This window comes from Colletotrichum destructivum, chromosome 8 (genome assembly GCF_034447905.1).
Source record: "Colletotrichum destructivum chromosome 8, complete sequence".
NCBI lineage: Eukaryota > Fungi > Ascomycota > Sordariomycetes > Glomerellales > Glomerellaceae > Colletotrichum > Colletotrichum destructivum.
This window is the reverse complement of record NC_085903.1, coordinates 1,152,339-1,169,109: the sequence shown is the minus strand read 5'-3', so window position 1 is coordinate 1,169,109 and position 16,771 is coordinate 1,152,339. Positions and strand designations below refer to the sequence as shown.

The 16,771-nt window shown below is 54.2% G+C and overlaps 7 protein-coding genes across 7 annotated transcripts; 5 read left to right on the top strand and 2 right to left on the bottom strand.

Annotated features, from left to right (window-relative positions):
- Positions 1–4,069: 4,069 nt before the first annotated feature.
- On the bottom strand, positions 4,070–4,930 carry CDEST_12204 (Putative DNA-directed RNA polymerase subunit RPABC5/Rpb10, RNA polymerase, subunit N, zinc binding). Its single transcript, XM_062928360.1, has 4 exons — positions 4,748–4,930; positions 4,634–4,692; positions 4,486–4,572; positions 4,070–4,426 (listed from the first exon to the last, which is right to left on the bottom strand). The coding sequence occupies exons 1-4, from the start codon at positions 4,781–4,783 to the stop codon at positions 4,378–4,380; spliced, it is 231 nt and encodes a 76-aa protein (XP_062784411.1). The 5' UTR covers positions 4,784–4,930; the 3' UTR covers positions 4,070–4,377.
- Positions 4,931–5,113: 183 nt separating this feature from the next.
- CDEST_12203 (Putative WD40/YVTN repeat-like-containing domain superfamily) lies at positions 5,114–8,351 on the top strand. The gene is made up of 3 exons (XM_062928359.1): positions 5,114–5,605; positions 5,658–6,445; positions 6,501–8,351. The coding sequence occupies exons 1-3, from the start codon at positions 5,274–5,276 to the stop codon at positions 8,261–8,263; spliced, it is 2,883 nt and encodes a 960-aa protein (XP_062784410.1). The 5' UTR covers positions 5,114–5,273; the 3' UTR covers positions 8,264–8,351.
- A 136-nt stretch (positions 8,352–8,487) lies between these two features.
- On the top strand, positions 8,488–10,292 carry CDEST_12202 (Putative oxoglutarate/iron-dependent dioxygenase, non-hem dioxygenase domain-containing protein). The gene is made up of 2 exons (XM_062928358.1): positions 8,488–8,901; positions 8,982–10,292. Exons 1-2 carry the CDS (start codon positions 8,702–8,704, stop codon positions 9,958–9,960), a joined length of 1,179 nt encoding a protein of 392 aa, XP_062784409.1. The 5' UTR covers positions 8,488–8,701; the 3' UTR covers positions 9,961–10,292.
- Positions 10,293–10,384: 92 nt separating this feature from the next.
- On the bottom strand, positions 10,385–11,180 carry CDEST_12201 (uncharacterized protein). The gene is made up of 4 exons (XM_062928357.1): positions 11,028–11,180; positions 10,858–10,929; positions 10,717–10,787; positions 10,385–10,653 (listed from the first exon to the last, which is right to left on the bottom strand). The coding sequence occupies exons 1-4, from the start codon at positions 11,034–11,036 to the stop codon at positions 10,581–10,583; spliced, it is 225 nt and encodes a 74-aa protein (XP_062784408.1). The 5' UTR covers positions 11,037–11,180; the 3' UTR covers positions 10,385–10,580.
- Positions 11,181–11,425: 245 nt separating this feature from the next.
- On the top strand, positions 11,426–12,199 carry CDEST_12200 (uncharacterized protein). Its single transcript, XM_062928356.1, has 2 exons — positions 11,426–11,904; positions 11,982–12,199. The coding sequence occupies exons 1-2, from the start codon at positions 11,676–11,678 to the stop codon at positions 12,116–12,118; spliced, it is 366 nt and encodes a 121-aa protein (XP_062784407.1). The 5' UTR covers positions 11,426–11,675; the 3' UTR covers positions 12,119–12,199.
- Position 12,200: 1 nt separating this feature from the next.
- CDEST_12199 (uncharacterized protein) lies at positions 12,201–12,877 on the top strand. The gene is made up of 2 exons (XM_062928355.1): positions 12,201–12,230; positions 12,293–12,877. The coding sequence occupies exon 2, from the start codon at positions 12,321–12,323 to the stop codon at positions 12,837–12,839; it is 519 nt and encodes a 172-aa protein (XP_062784406.1). The 5' UTR covers positions 12,201–12,230; positions 12,293–12,320; the 3' UTR covers positions 12,840–12,877.
- A 1-nt stretch (position 12,878) lies between these two features.
- Positions 12,879–15,374, top strand: CDEST_12198 (Putative isopenicillin N synthase-like superfamily). The gene has a single exon (XM_062928354.1). It carries the CDS (start codon positions 13,370–13,372, stop codon positions 14,960–14,962), a length of 1,593 nt encoding a protein of 530 aa, XP_062784405.1. The 5' UTR covers positions 12,879–13,369; the 3' UTR covers positions 14,963–15,374.
- Positions 15,375–16,771: the final 1,397 nt, after the last annotated feature.

Below are 16,771 nucleotides of genomic sequence, written 5' to 3'. Positions count from 1 at the left end.
GAAGAAGATTCATTCACTGACTGCTCACTCACTGCTCACTCCGCAGTCCGCAGTCCACGAACCTGACCTGGGTAAGGCAGGCACCGGCAAGCACGTTGCGAGTGCGCTGATGGGCCAGTCATAGGTGCAGCTGCGCGTCTTTCCTCTCACGGAGTCATGGACATCGCGGCGCACCTCCTGGCGGGCTGGGCCAGTCACAAGCGAGAACAAGGTGGTGTCGGTGGGCGAGAAGAGCGTCGTCAAGCTGTAGGCTGCATAAAGCAGACAGGCGTCGGCGCTTAGCAGAGGTAGGCCCCGCTTCATCCAGCGAACCACAAGTATCCCTGCTCTCGCCAAGAGACCCACCGGCCACGGGGGATGACCCTAAATTCGGGGGAGGGGAGGCCAGACGCAAAGGACCCAGAGGGGAGGAGCTCATCGAGTTGAACAGGATGTGACTTGCATCTCCCTCGAGTGTTTGTAATGGGTTGCGGGACTGAGTTTGGGCGTGGGACATAAATCCTGTGTTGGAGTTGAGAGTTATTGAATGGGACGACAGTTCTGGATACAATTTTGATTTGTACTCTGTAGTAAGCTGTACGCTGCTCACTAGACGGACACTATGATTAACAATACACAACGCTAAGTGCTCATTCCAGCCAAACTACCATGTTCCAACCAAATAGTTTTCTGCCTCGCCTGTAGACTCAAGGAAATCGCGACCAACAGAGACAAGATGCCCAGCCCGAATCGGTATGCTCGGCTCAACAGCGGTATCGATTGCCTTGGAATATCTCCCTTTTTGATTGCTTGCATCGTGTCTGCTCGTGCATCCAAGGACGGATCCCTCTCGTAAGTCGCAACCCTTTAAAAGCCGCGTCCATGTAAGTCTGTCACGAACTACGGCATGCCCAGAATCTCCGGTGCAAACCCAGGGCCAATTTCAACGATATCATGTCAGCGAAGATGCAAGAAACGCAAGAAACGCAGTTATGCTACCTGGAGATGCTTGTGTCCAGTATCTCCTGTGTGTGTGTGTGTGTACTTCGAGGCCGTAACACGCAGGCTTGTTTGTGAGCGGCGCTGCCCGTCTGTCGTCGTGGTCGTGTCTCCTGCCACTCCCGGGGCCTATTTGCCGCCTGGGTGAGACCAGGGGCGAATGGCTTGTCTCTGTATGTCGCAAAGTGGAGGATGGACTGTTGGAGGTACAAACGGAAAAAAATGTACCTGGGCGCAAAAACAGACAATAGACGGAAAGCATAGCATTTTCTCTCTTTCATCCACGCCGGCTGCGGCAAGATTGGAGTCGTAACCTCGTTTGCCGGCTCCAGCGTGACGGAAGCGAGAGTGGCCTCGACCTCGGTCTCGATATTCGACAAGGGTCCGCATATGGTGGCCTGCGTCGGTCGGTCGACACATAAATAAGGCCATAGTCTCTTCTCCGTAGTTAACTTATCAAGCCGATGTGCAGTTGGTGTTGCAACCTCCGCGGTATTCTGCCTAGACAGGTCAAGAGACGTCGGGCCAGGTTTGTTCTCCTTCCTCTGGGACAGATGGACGGAGGGACAGACAGGCAGAGCGGGAAGGCTGGTAACCCGCTCAATGAGAAATAGAGGCGCAAATCGAGGACGACAAACAAGGCATGGAGCGGTGGAACACTGCCCGTATCTCCCACCATGGGGCGACCCTCCGCTTCTCCCACATCGCCTTCTCCTCATGGCCAAGCTGATACCGATAATTTGGGCCGTCGTCTTCTTGGCAGTAAGAAACCCCAACTATGTCCAGGTTGTGAGTCCGGAGTCAACGTAGGAAGCTGTCACACTGTGCAACTGGTGTGGTGCCGTCCGACAGAAAGTGGGGCCCCTTTTCCCACTGATCGACGACCTCTACTAGCGCGCTAAGTCTGACAAGCTACCGCCCACCATTTGCTGGAGGGAAGTGAGAAGCTCGGGCCCGTTGAATTGGCTTTGTACCTACCGACCTACCTAGATACTTACAGGTAGTGCCGCAACGGGTACGTATCCTTTCACCATTGCTTGCGCTCGGGCTGTTGGTTCAACCCAACTTTTCAAACTTCCAATTTTTCTCGGAACTTGCCTGGATGATCGAATCATGTCGTTATCAATACACCACACAGTGCAACACAGCCTGTTCTTCTATCGCACTCTTGTTAGTGGCCAGATTGCATCAACATCGTCGCCAACCCCCCTCACCCGGGACACATGTTGGCCATTGTATGCCCAAAAACAAAAGGGAAGCCAAGTTGGAACGCATTGTTCACTGCCTCGGCTTCTGGATCACGGGGTGTCAAGAGCTGGGCAGTCACTTGCACTCGACCGGATCTCCCCTCCCAGCAACATCTGTCTTGTTGTCAATTGGCAGACCTAACCGAAGTCTCGCCCCTGGTTACAGCTCGCTTTCTGGACTATCTTGCACCTTGCGAATAATTTGCTTGAGATCTCCATCCGTGTTGTTGGTTCTGGAGCTAGCGGAATTAGACTCTCGATTGTCATCGCCGTCAAGTTGATGAAGAAGCCCGTCCCAAATACAATCTTAGTGCCGTGATAGGCCCTGGACATCATGTAGGCGTCTTCCACTTGTCACAGCGCTAGCACGACTTTTGGGGAATCGAGCCACATCGACCCCGGCGGCCTGAGAGGGCGCCAGATTCCGGGATCCAAGACCCAGGAATTTATGCTCGGGCCTTCGTTGCTGATCGTCGATGGGGGGGCGGCCACTGTTCTTCCCGCAACCCTCGACATCAAGAAACATCAGGTCCGATGTCGAATGCTGGCGTTCTGCTTGTTTTCTTCGCCCCGACGAGGAAATGTCATAGTGGGTACGCAGTAACAGACCTTTGTGTGCCGTCTTCCCAAAACCAGCCCCGACCCGGCCGCCGACATACAGGATTGCGACTCGGACTATCAAGCGGCGCTTCTGCTCGCTGAGCATCCCTGACGCCACGGCCGCATCACGCATGCAGACGAACGCGCATAAGCGCCAACCATGAATTATACGCCTAGAGTTCTTGTTCAGGAATCGCCTGCACTCCTACAACCCATATGACGCTAAACTTTTCTGCATTGTATGGACAGGGCGCCGGTTTGAACCGTTTCGTGGTTTGTTTACGTTCTGGCGTTAATCAAACTGACCTATCCCTAGACTTTGGATTGCCGTGTAGCAAACCAAGACGCGCCGGAGAAATCCACACTGCGTCCATGCGGCAAATCACTAGCGTCCGCGAAACGGAATCCGGCGGATGTCGTCCTGTTCCGGAAATCTCGTTGAAGCACATCGCGGCAAAAACACCGCCGCGCCATTGCCAGACCCTCGGGTCTCGAAGCTAGCCACTGTCCAATAGCAAACACAACCCAGCCTCTACTGGCCGTTTGAAATACGCGTCGACAAACAATTGGGACCTCGGAAGGCACGGTGTATATCAGAAATGCCAGTCGACAAAAGCATCGGGCAGCAACATCTGGAGCTGTCTCGGGCTTTCAGGAGAAGCCGCACCGTTCTTCCTCGCTCAGTCGCGAAACTCCGGCCCAACCGCGGAAACTCGTCATGTCTCCCTCGGCCCCCAAACCGAGCCTTGCGTCCAACGTTGAGTGGTTATGGCTCCACAGTCTACTAAGAGGTGCACTGAATGTGCCCTTCATTGATCCTTCGCCGTCTCCCGCATGCCTAATGCTGTATTAGTGGTCAGCAAGTCAAGTTGTACAAACTGGTCATCTCTCTTTCCGCCTTGACCGACACACCAAGACGCCGTCACTGCTTGTCGACAGGAAACACCGACCATCACACCCACACATTCTGTCTCTGTTTTGGACGTGGCACTGTTGCGCGTACTGATGCTGGCTCTAAGCTTGCCTAAGATACCCACATTCACCGTTGGAGCATTATAGACGGAGTGGTAGGGAATTTGGCTCACGAAGAAGAGCGAGAATTCTCAAGATTGGCCAGGACCCGACATACGTTCTAGCCTCATGGCGAGAAGCGGAACGGCCGGCAGAGTAGTCTTTCGAGATTTTGCACCTTTGCGACCAGCTTTCTCAATAGCCCCCCCCCCTCCCCCCGGCTTCGGACAACCAATCCACCAGGAATTCCATTGGCGAATTCCAATTGGCGCCGGGCTGTACCACGACGCTGACTAGAGTAGGTATCGTTTTTTCATGGTCCTTCATGATGCCTGCACTGCAGACGTTGCAGTTTAGTGTGGGATCAATAACGGTGCAAATCGACTGTCGTCTCAACGGCCTGTGATCTGAGTCTCCCATGGCGCAAGTGCCCGACTGGTTGTTCCCGGCGCTGGACGCTCTACCCTTGTGCGGTTCCCTAACGCCTTGCAATGCGCCTAATTCCACAAAACTCCATTCGTAATGTCCTTTCTGGGCTAATTTACGGGTTCAGGGACATCTTCTTTTCGTTGCGACCGTCGGGAGTGTATCTGTAGTATGTGTAAGTTTCACAATGTGCCTCAGGGCCATGGCCCGATAAAATGCGTACTTCAGGAGCTTCTCGATAAGGTCGACGTGAGTCATGACCATGCGGCGGCAGCAATAACGCTTGAGGCCCAACTGGTCCATCGCGTCGCTGTCGGTGTGCATATTAGCATACTGGGGCCGCACATGGGCAGAGGTGTCTGGTGGCTTACCCATCAGTAATGCCGTCGTCGATGAGCTTCAGGTAGCGCTCCCAGAGGTCGCCGGTGACCTAATGGAAAAGTTAGAAAAGAAGTGAAGCCAACACCGATGCTGCGCAGGCTGACCTTTCCACAGGAGAAGCAGCGAACGGGAATAATCATTTTGGCGGTGTTTCTCAACTGCTGATGATTCGCAAGTGGAAAAGGATTCGATGAGGGCTGTGACTGTGGCCGTATATCGATTGTCGCTTGTTGGGCTATTGAGGCTCTCGTTGTCGCTTGCAAGTCGGCGCCGTAGTCAAAGAAACTTTGTCCTTACTGCCGTCCTTCGACGGGAACGAGCAAGCCTGCGAAAAAGAAAATTTGTCGGCCCGAGAATGTTCCGCTGCTATCTTATCAGTGATGTATGTGGGGTAGATCCACCAATTGCATGGCTCAGCGACTGAGCGGGACCAAAATTTCTCTGGCTCTCGAACTTTTTTTCCAGGAAAAGGCGAAGCATCCCGCGTGTGTGTGCGAACAGAGCAGGAAATACAAACCAGACTGCCGAACGAACGTCTGAAGGCCGCAAAATTTCCCTCCTCTGTCCCCCCACCCCGGAAAATACGAAGAGATCGAATTTGTGTATTCACTAGCTCCCACACAACACACAATGGCCGGTCCGTCGACCCCGAGAAGTCGGGAGGATGCGAAGAAGAGGAAGAGAGAACAAAACGAGAGGGACGGTCAGGCGAAGCGTCTGCGCCAAAGGGGGAAGCAGAGCCCTGGAAAGCACCTGAATAACGGCCAGGCCGACGCAGGCGATCTTCGCGATAACGCTTTGAACGTATTGTCGCAGCTCCAGAAGACTCTCACAGACGACCAAATCGAAAGCGAGCTTGTCAAGCTTGGGAACACCGACGCCCAGGAGGCAGGATGGCAGGTTTCTCTGCCAATGGGAGGTCGTATGGCTGACATTGATCCCATCTTCGCGGAAAACGAGAAGTAGGTGCACCTGCTGACGGTATTGTCGTCGTCCTATCTAACATGAACTCAGATACCTGATCATCACTTACAACACATCCTTGCAAATTTACTCCGTGGCCGAGTCCCTCCTGATCCGAAGAATTGTCCTGCCAGTGGTCCAAAACACATATGCCGAGAAGTCTTCCGCACCCACGATTGTGGCTACGCGCCAATCGCAAGTCAAGCCCGACTTCCTCTGGGTCGCCTGCTCCGACGGCCGGGTCTGGCGCGTCAACTGGAAGAAGGGCACCGCGGTCTACAACGAGTTCCGGACGCAGTCGCAAACGGCGCTGGATATGTCAGTGGTGGCTATCGACGGATCCAACAACAAGACCGAGGTCATTTACGTATCTGAGGCGAAGAAGCAGTCGAGAGGTGAGATCGTGGCGTACTTCGGCCCCGACTTCACGCATCCGACTTCCGAGGTCCTCTTTACGACGAAGCAGGTCGACCAAGGAATCCATATACTGCGCTCGAGTGCCGACGGCAAGATCATTGTCGGAGCTACGAGAGAGGGTCTGGTTGTCGGGACTGTGGCGCCTGAAATCACCCAGACCGACGTAGGGCTCGAATGCGAGTTCTTCACCTTCGATACGGCCGATATTGTCTGCTCTCTCGACATCCGTGTCACGAACAACAAGGACGGTTCAGTTCTGGACCTCATCTCTGGTGGTGCCCGAGGTGCCATCTACTTTTACAATGACATTCTCAGAAAGCTGCAGAACATCAACACGCCAAAGTCGAAGAAAGATGGTCTGCAGGGCCGCAAATACCACTGGCATAGAAGGGCTGTGCACAGCTTGAAGTGGTCGAAGGACGGTGAGTGGCAGAAACGACTGGTGGCATAATGATCAGAAGCTAATCTCCATTCTAGGTCACTACATGATTTCTGGTGGTTCAGAAAACGTCCTCGTGCTCTGGCAGATGGACACCGGCAAGATGGATCATCTTCCCCATCTGTCGGGAAGCATTGAGAACATTGTCGTGTCGCCCACGGGAGCGTCGTATGCCCTTCACTTGGACGACAACTCCGCCATGGTTCTCTCTACCTCTGAGATGAAGCCTTCAACTTACATCTCGGGCATCCAATCAGCCGCTCGATTCACATCAACGCCCAAAGACCTACTTGTCAAGCGTGTGTGGTCAATGTCTGATGAGGTGCGGCACCCGGTTCCTGCTGCTCTGAATCCGGCAGAGCCATCAAGACTTTATGTTTGCACTGGAACGGGTCAGCAGGCGATGCTGGCGGGTGAGCTGCAATCGGCCCCTCTGCTGCAGTCGTTCGACATGGAGTCATTCCGCAGCATCTCAAAGCAGGCTTTGGCAAGAACCCAGCCGACGGACTTCAACATCACATCAAAGGGAAACCCGATTTCGGAGCCCCGCATCACCCATGTCGCATTCTCTCACGACGGCCAATGGCTGGTCACGGTCGATGACTGGCAACCACCTAAGCGCGACCTGGAGAAGGTCGCACCGGAAGCACGTGAGCAGTTTGTGAGAGAAAGGCGCGAAATTTATCTCAAGTTCTGGTCTGCTTCGGCCGGCGAAGAAAATTTTGCTCTGTCATCCAGAATCAATAACCCCCACGTCACAAGCCGACCAGAGACTGTCCTTGCCCTTGCAGCAGATCACACAGCAAACCGATTTGCCACCCTTGGAGATGACGGTATGGCGCGGATATGGCAGTCAAGGACAAGACAGCAGGATGGTCTCACCTCTAAAGACGCTGCTGGCGAGGCTCTGCATTCATGGTCATGCTCCCTGGCAGTGGGTCTTGGTAGCAACGTCGGTGCTGATGCGCTTGCTATTGCCGGAGAGTCGACGAGCGAGCGCAGCGGCAGCCTGAGCTTCTCTGAGGACGGCTCGACACTGTTTGTCGCTTTTGGCAACTCGAACGATGGTACTGTCTACGTGATCGACACCAAAACGGGCGACATTAGGTTAACACTCGAAAACCTGTGGAAGGGCCATATTCGCCGCTTGCAGGTTCTTTCTCCTTACATTATCACCCTGTCAGACGATCTGAGAGTGTATGATGTAGTAGCCGATGAGCTACAATACGGCATCCAGCTGCCAAGCGGCCGCAACGCTGCCGCCGTGAAGGAATTCAGCCACTTGGCAATCGACCGTAAGTCGCGGACTTTTGCCGTAGTCGTGCCGGGCGGCCAGGCATCCCAGCTCGCCGTGTTCAGGCCGGAGGAGCCCGAACTGCTGTGCGTGAGGCGCATTCCCCACCGCATTACCAGCCTTGTTTCCACCGGGAGCTCGTCCGGCTTCGTGGCGGTCGACGACGCCGCGCAGCTTTGGACCATCGCGGAGGCCACAGACCCCGCCTCCGTAGTCCTCTCGAGACCGTTGGAGGATATGCAGTTGGACGGCGAACCCGTCGCGACAGGCGCTATCCTGGATGATGCCATCGAGGACGAGGATATGGCTAGCGACAATGAGCAAGAAGAGGATGTCGCCACCGGGGAAGAGATGGATTTGGACGATGACGACGCTCAGCCAGCTGTCATTAACAGGCAGAAATTGGCAGAGCTGTTTGACACTGCGCCGGCTTTCGCCATGCCTTCTGTCGAGGACATGTTCTACAAGGTTGCGGGATTGTTGTCGACGAAGCCTTTGGTGTCATGAAACAGCTACAACACTCAAAAGTTGTCAATATATGTGCATTATACCCGATAATAGAAGAATGTGAAAGCACTTTGAATAACGTGCCATTGGCAGGACGGACGCATCAGGGTCCGATAACTAGCAAATCGGGTCGCAATGATCCGGCGGGGATTCAATTAGGGGGATCCTCCCCGCGGCGCCGAAGTGCGGGGCAGAATGATCGCCGAGAGCCCCAGCCGCCGAAGCACGTCATTCCCGAGGTCTGTCACTTCATCGGGAGCCCACGCACTGGCTTACTTAAACAGTTGTGCGTTTACATTGTAATATCACGAACGCGTTGCCCTCAACTAAATCAAAACATACGACGATCTGTGCGAGAAGCCGGTGAAGAACAGGAGGACTCTCCAGACTGTTTGATTGAGTTCGCTACGCCTTGTAAGACACAGTGAGACAGGCGCGATGTCTTTCACGTCAATCCCTATTCTCGACCTCGCCTTGGCACAGGACCCCGAGACGAAACCCCAGTTTCTCGAGGACCTCCGCCACGCGCTCATGGAAGTCGGCTTCCTGTATCTCAAGAACGTCGGCATCCCCGATGAGCTATTCCAGAGGGTCATCAGGGAGGGCAAGGCCTTCTTTGACATCCCAACCGATGAAAAGTACCGTAATCTCCTTTATTCGGGGGAGTGTGAGCCCCGGGTAAACGAGAGTAAGAGAACGGGACTGACGATATTTCCAGGCTCAGGATTGAGATGAAAAACGCCAAGTCTTTTCTGGGATACTCTCAACTCTCGGCCGAGATCACGGCCGGCAAGATAGACCACCGCGAACAGATCGACCTCTCCACGGAACACCCGCTTCCAAGCCCCGACGATCCCCTGCATTACAACCTCCTTGCACCGAACCAGTGGCCCTCGGAATTCGCCCTTCCCAGCTTCCGTGCCACCTTCACCGAGTACATGGACCGTATGGGCGCCATGTCCATTGCCTTCACCTCTCTCATCGCCGAGGCCATCAAGATCCCCCCCTCAGCCTTCTCCAAGTATTTCGACGCCAACCAGCAGCACAAGCTCAAGATTGTAAAGTACCCGGACCTCCAGGAGCTCGGCATCACCGACCCGGCCATCCAGGGCCAGGGCGTCGGCCCGCACAAGGACAGCATGCTGAGCAGCTACCTCTTGCAGGCGAGCCACCACCGCGGGCTGCAGGTGCAGAACGTGAGGGGAGAGTGGATCGACGCGCCGCCGGTCGAGGGGACGTTGGTCGTGGCCATTGGACAGGGACTAGAGGCCCTCACGCAGGGGGTGTGCGTGTCGACGACGCACCGCGTGCTGAGCCCGGCCGCGGGGCAGGGCGCGCGGTTTTCGATACCGTTCTTCCAGGGGGTGAGGGGCGATGCTGAATTCGAGGACCTGGAGACCGTTGGGGTGGGGCAGGTGCCCGAGGACATCAAGGAGCAGAGAAGGGCGGTACTGGAGAGAAACGGCGGGACAAGGCTGGATGATGTCGAGTTCACGTTTCGGAAAGGCGGGGTCGCGAAAACGCTTGGTGAGGCGACGTTGAGGAATCGCATCAAAAGTCATCCGGATGTCGGGGAGAGGTGGTACCCGGAAATTTTGGCTGCGATCCGGGTGGAGGAGGCGAGGGCTGCCGCGGCGAAGGAGGGAAACGCAAAGGGGGTTCCCGCGGCGTCTGCGGTGGCGGTCCCGGCTCATTAAGAGAAAGATGCCTCTCATGTGGGACAGCTTGACAGCAAGAGGCCAGGCTACTTGAAACTTTGTCGAAACGTACATAGATCGCTGTCAGGGTGTGTTAGTCTCTCGCGCTCGTGGAGCTGGTGACTGTCGCCTAAGTCAGTTTAGTCGAAGCAAGGAGGCCAAGGTATATACGAACGACCGTTATCAAGTAGCACATGGCATCGGCTTTGCGGTTTAGGGACACTGAGCATTACTACACACGCCATTTTCTTGCCCTCGTGCCCCTCTGAAAGCAGACTCATGCCAATGCTCTGTCACGAGCCCCTCATGGCACTCCTATTCGCCATACGTATGGGCCATCAACACCCGCCTTCAGCAGTCTCGGGTGAGGTTTCAAGCTCTTACTGCTCACAGTCGCAAATCACGATGTGTGTGTATATGTGTGTGTGTACTCGTAGGTTCGTATTTGATTCTCCGGTATAAATGAGAGCAAGATTCCAATATTACGCCTTTCGCTGAATGCCGACTCGCCCGACTACGCCTCTATCTCCCCTCGACCCGCACGCCGCGCAATTCTGCCTCAACTCCTCGCCACGCCTGCCACAAAACTTCACAACCTCAACAGGTGAACTTCGTTCACTTTATGCGGCGACGAAAGAGGGGAAGCAGTCGGCAAGGCCCTTGCTGTGCTTGTTTTCGGCGTGCTCGGTCAGACTGGATGAGGGGTCAAATGTCAGCATAGCCCTCGGCTATCCGGAAGCTGGCAATGTAACTTACGCGGGGGCCTTGGTGGTCTTCAAGAAGGTGGCCTTGCAGATCTGGCACTGGATGTCCTTGGCCGCAGCGTTCTGCGCGCGCGGTGGTCAGTGACGCCCGTTTAGAGTACGATACGGGCTGGACGAGAGGTTGAAAACATACCACCTTGAGCTGAGAGCCCTTGGGCTTCGCGTCCTTGGCGTTGCGATCACGCTTCTGCTGAGCCTTTGCGCCCTGTGTCCCAAGGTGTCAGCATTGGCCTGCCCCTCAATTTGGTTTCCACCGGACCCTGATCAGCGGTAGGGGAGGGAGTTGCAGTGTATTGAACATACGTTGCCCATGTTGGTTTAGTGGTTAATGGTGATAGGGGTGTTGTGAGACTGGTTACTGGAAGGTTTGCCAGTTGTGCGAGAATCGAAGGTGTTCGTGAGAATTAGGAATTGAGAAAAGTGAGAAACGATTCAAAGCGGGCGCAGTTTGACACTTTTTTTTTCTCCCTCCCCCTTCCTTTCCTCTTGAGCGACCCCGTAGTGCTCCTGCATGGATCTGCATTCCAGACTGTCTTGGGCACGGTCCTCCCGGGCTTCTAGTGCCAGCATCCACTGAGGGGCAGGCTTGAGGAGGGGCTTTTCACCCTGGCACCCGGATTTTGTTGTGTTCCGGGCAAGTCCGCTCCCAAAAGGCCCGTTTCATCCCGCGTCTTCCTTTCACATGTTTAGCGGCCACCTGGTGTTTCAGAGACCCATTATTGTCGAGAGAGGTTGTAGCTTCCACATCATTTCCAGATTGTATGCTTGGCTCCGCCACTCCATGCACTCTGAGCCTTCGACTTGTACGTACATTTTACCCTGCGTCTTGAGATTTCATTCTCCAAGGGTCAAGACGCGTCTGTGTGAGACCGCGTCGCAGCACTATCGTCGAAGCGCGTCCTTAGAAGAACCAACTCCCGTCATTGAAGCGCTTTCGAGTACCACAATCGTATGATTTCCTACCTTCGAGTAAAATCTGTTTCTTTACACCCAACTCGCAAAAACGGGGGCAGACAATCAATCAAGCAACCAAACTGTTGGCATAACGTCGTCCATCGACCGTCGACAACGATGTCTAGCCCTAGCTCCCCGTCGCCGGACAATATGTCTAGCGAAGAGTTTCAACAACTTGCCGCTAGTTATGAACCTCTCATCGAGTCCATCTCGGTCTCCAAAGGCGGTGAGTCAGCCCTTGATTACAGTCTCCCCCGCATCTCTACGAGACCAGCCGGCAGAGTACCTGACTCCTCCATGAAGTCAAGGCTGGCCAGAAGACCCTGCAGGAACTTGATCAATTCCGTTTCGTCGAGGCACCGGCACTCTTTTCGCAAGATGCCCCGAGGCGGACCATGGATCATGACGATGTCAAATTACTCGTTGACTGGAAGCTGTGAGTACATGCTTCCCCTGACACGCCATCGTCCTCGTCGATATCGCATGCGGAGCTTCGATTCTAGGCGCCGTTACAACGTTTGATCATAAGTGCATAGCACTGAGGTCATGCAGGTACGCCTACTAGGCGCTCGCATGATTGGGGCGCATTTGACTGTCTAACTTTACTTTCACAGCCGTCACGGGAAGTTTCGTCCGACGCTGATGAAGCTCGTGTTATCGAATGACTCTTCCACCGTCCAGGCGACTACCAAAGAGGCCATTGAGAAATACCGAGACGCAGCCGACCTTTCCGCTGCGCTGAATATCTTGACCAAGCTGAAGGGCATTGGCCCCGCCACAGCTTCGCTTCTCCTCGCAGTTCATTATCCTGAAAATATCCTCTTCTTCTCAGATGAGGCATACTACTGGCTGTGCAACAAGGGGCAAAAGGCTTCACTCAAATATAACATAAAGGAGTATGAGTCTCTCAACGCCGAGGCAAGGAAGCTTATGAAAAGACTTGATGTCTCGGCAACGGACATCGAGAAAGTGGCTTATGTCCTCTTCAAACAAGTGGGCTCTCTCCCGAAACAAGCCTCGAACGACTACGTATCAAAGCCCGCCACGATCGAATTCACGAAGCCACAGCAGCCAGTTCCAGCAAAGAGGAAGAAGACCTCCGAAGAAGTGATCGAAAACAAAGGTCCACTCAGACGATCGAAGCGCGGCAAGACGGCATAATAAGCTTCTTCGGCTCAGGTGTTCGGACGATGGAAAATGGACCCCTCCGAAACACGGAAGATGAGTGTCACAGGCCATGTAGCCCAATCCGAATCGACGGATCTACCGGACTTGCTCCGCGTTGCACACATCCAAAGTCTGAAGGCTGGTGTTAGTTGATGCTTCGTCGTATTCCGAATCCAGTGTCACGCCCACAACGGCTCTGGAAATGAGGGCTCACACATTTCTTCTATTCACTAAGTTTCACTACCCGGAAATTTCTCCATTGTTCTTGCGTGGAGGAAAGGGTTGGACGGGACTCGCTGCGGCACTGCGGCCCGCCTGCAGCGTGGTCAGCGAGAGAAGTAGTGTCCTCCATCACTGGGCCGCAGGAACCCGACCTTTTTCCGGGCCCGCGTGATCCAGACCCCGGAACCCAGTCGGCGGCGGACCCCGATGCTGTCGCTTTGGGAACATGCTCCAACTGGTTTGCACGACGAACACGCGACACCGACTACGACATTGTACTCTGCAGTCGTTTTCTCCACGCCATGGAAGATGAATTGTTCGAAGATCAGTATGGGCAGGGCGGCGATGATCCTTTACCCCCGCCACCCCCTGCTTTTTCATCAATACCCGACGACCTGTACTCTCAATTCCTCTCACCCTTTGATACCCCCAGTTTACTTTGGTCTCAGTCGTTTCCTATCGCTCTCGACAATCATCCAAGAGGCTTTATGCGTGCCGACGAAATCTTCACAGAGAATGGCGGGCCGATCCCGCTCCCGCCGAGGTTTGCCCAGATCAAGCGGAGCCTCGTCGCGGGCAAGGAGTACGCCATAGTCCAGTCGTGGGAACGTCTATTAGTTGCCCTCCGCGCTGAGATTGCGGTCATCGGCGTCACCAAGTCCGACATCATCCCCACTATTGACTTCTCGGAGCTCCAGGACCACTCCCGTGTGTCCGAGTTCACCGCCAAGCTCCGACGCCGAGGTGGTGCCATCATCCGCAACGTTGTGCCAGCCTCGGAAGCCCATTCTTGGCGAGAGGAGACGGAGACGTACCTCTCGGAAAACCCGCACACCAAAGGCTGGCCGACGCGCGATCCTCACCTCTTTGGCATTTACTGGTCCCCGGCGCAGATCAAGGGCCGTGCTCATCCAAACGTCCTCGCCGCTCAGCGATTTTTGATGGGTCTCTGGCGGTCCCGGGGCCCCAACGTGCCCGTGGTGGTGGATCACCCCGTGTCATATGCCGACCGTCTGAGGATACGGACCCCGGGAGACGAGGCCTGGCATCTGAACGCCCACGTCGATGGCGGCAGCGTCGAGCGTTGGGAAAGCGATGGCTATGGTAACGCTGGAACATACCAGCGGATCTGGGACGGACGGTGGGAGGACTACGACCCCTGGGACAGCAGCACCCGCCTCAAGGTCACCTCGGATCTCTACAACGGCGCGGGCTCATGCAGTATGTTTCGCATGTTTCAAGGCTGGCTCTCCATGTCCGATATCAATCCAGCCGACGGCACTCTTCTGCTCTGCCCCATGCTCCAGCTCGCCACGGCTTATTTTCTGCTCCGCCCCTTTTTCTCCCCACGCAACCCCTCGCCGACCTCCCCGAACTTCCTCGCACGTGAGAACTGGTCGTTGGACTTCGCCCAGACGAGCATCATCCAAGGCGCCGTCCCGTCGTACACCCAGGAACTCAACTCGACGCTCCACCCACATCTGCAGCTTGACAAATCCCTCGTGCGCATCCCCCCCGTTCGGCCCGGCGACTACGTTGTTTGGCACCCGGACATGGTGTACGGCGTCGACAGAGTACCTGCCTCGTCAACGCCCGCGACGATAATGTACATACCGGCCTGCCCCTTGACACAGACCAACGCGCTTTATCTCGCCCGCCAGCGGAAGGCTTTCCTTCTTGGCCAGCCGAGTCCGGATTTCGGAGGCGGGAAGGGCGAGACGACGCATATGGGCCGGCCTGGAGTGCAGGAGGTCAGCGATGCGGGTGGAGAGGACGGGCTTAGGTCTATGGGGTTGCTGCCATGGGAGGACACAGAGGGGAAAAGTCCGACGCAGAAGGCTATGGTGGGCATGGCGAATGCGATTTTGTTTCCTGAGAGCTATGACATGGTTTGATGGATGCGAAGAGAGAAAGAAGGGAGAGAGACTGCGAGGCGTTTGGGTCGATATCACTATGTTTCAAATCGAGGCCTGGTGTTTTCTAGGCGTGGGTGGATGAGGAAAAACTGGCGGAATATATAAAAAGTGGCAAAGATTTTGGCCAGGCCGCTAATTCACTCATAATCCTTGACGACGTTCCGGAGGTCCGTATTGGATTAACCCGATCGCCTTGATTGAGTGATTAAGACGGCATTGTGTTGACAAAAAGTCCAGCCATAGCAAAATTCTTTTTACTCGACAACAACGTGCGTGAGCTGATGATCTTCGGGGTCTGATGTAAGGAGTTACGACCACTTGCTTCCTGGGCAATGACTCTAGAAAAGATCAAAAATTGGACGGTCTTCAAGCATTGCAGTAGCTTACTTCTGGGCTAAACTCATTCTGCCGGAGTTGCAAGCAGTTGAGCCAAGTTGTAGCTACTGTTGATGTTGCCGAAGTGAGGGACTGAGCAGCGGTTGGGTTGGCCAAGACGATAGCTCCATTATAATCTCATCACCTTGCTTTAGTCTCTTGGACGATTATGTCTTGAATTTACTGGTCCTCGCTCGAGTTATATGTATCAAGGTAGGTAGCATGAAAGTCTGGCACACAAGCCTCTATGTCCAGGTAGCATCGACACGAAATAGATTCTCTAGACTGTCGGTAAGAATGGTGATCTAGACCACTGGCTTTCAGAATTGCTTCATAATCTTGTTTGTGTAATGTTGACTCTAAATGAACATGCCTGGGTATAGCGGCACTGACTGAGCCCTACTTGGATGTCAGGATGCGCTTCTCGACTTCTCGAAGACTGCGTGTGACACCTTTCCCTGCCTGTGTGTTTTTATTTGGAATAATAGCGGTAGGAATAACTTTAAAGGCTTTGCAATAGGAAAGTGTATTGACACACGGTACATATAGGCCGGTGTAGTATGGAATAACAAGAAACGACGACCTGCGAGCTCTACACGTCTCGATATCACCGCGAGCATTTCGATATCTTCCTTGAGCCACAACCAATCACTTGCAGCTCATATCACAAGAAAATGAATAGAACTGTATCAGCAACACCAAACGACAGCTATTGCCGCCACGTCGGCCATGTACACAATTCCCGCACAAAGAACAGACAACCTAGTGCAATGGAAAAGGTTTTAAAAGAAAGAAAATTTGTTCAGAGGATGAGGTGTATAGACTTAGGATAGTCATACGTCCTCGGCCAGCCATGAGAAGAACACATGACCTGACAACATTTCGTTCGTGGTTGACACCACACAGATTCAGGGGTTATCTACTCTTGGACTGCCCTAGAACGATATATACATCCTCAAGGGAAGGATCCCTCCTTACGACTATTTCCAAACTTACTCAGACTGTTTACAAAGCCAGTGGCGAATCACTGGGCTACGGCGTCAATAAGACGACGAAAGGTAATGTATGCAAATAGCCATGGTGTCAGACCGGGCGTTGTTTCTGTACACGGGCGTGTACTTGAGAGCCATACGCTTTCACAAAAGAGTCGAACCCAGGTGGTTTGACGTTGTCTGTAGTCGACATATGAACCGAGTAGTCTTGCCAATGGCTAAATGCCCTTAGTACAAACATACAGTCTACCTTTAGGGCAGCCAAACATTTCACTGGAAAGCACGAAGCTGTTGGTTGCTTCTGGTGTGCTAGAGAGACTCAATGCGAGACAACGACCTTGATGAAAAGCCCTAACAAACTTTTTTCACTTTTTCAGTAGTCTTCAGAAACCCAGGCCTTCCAGATAGTCGGCGTCAAGTG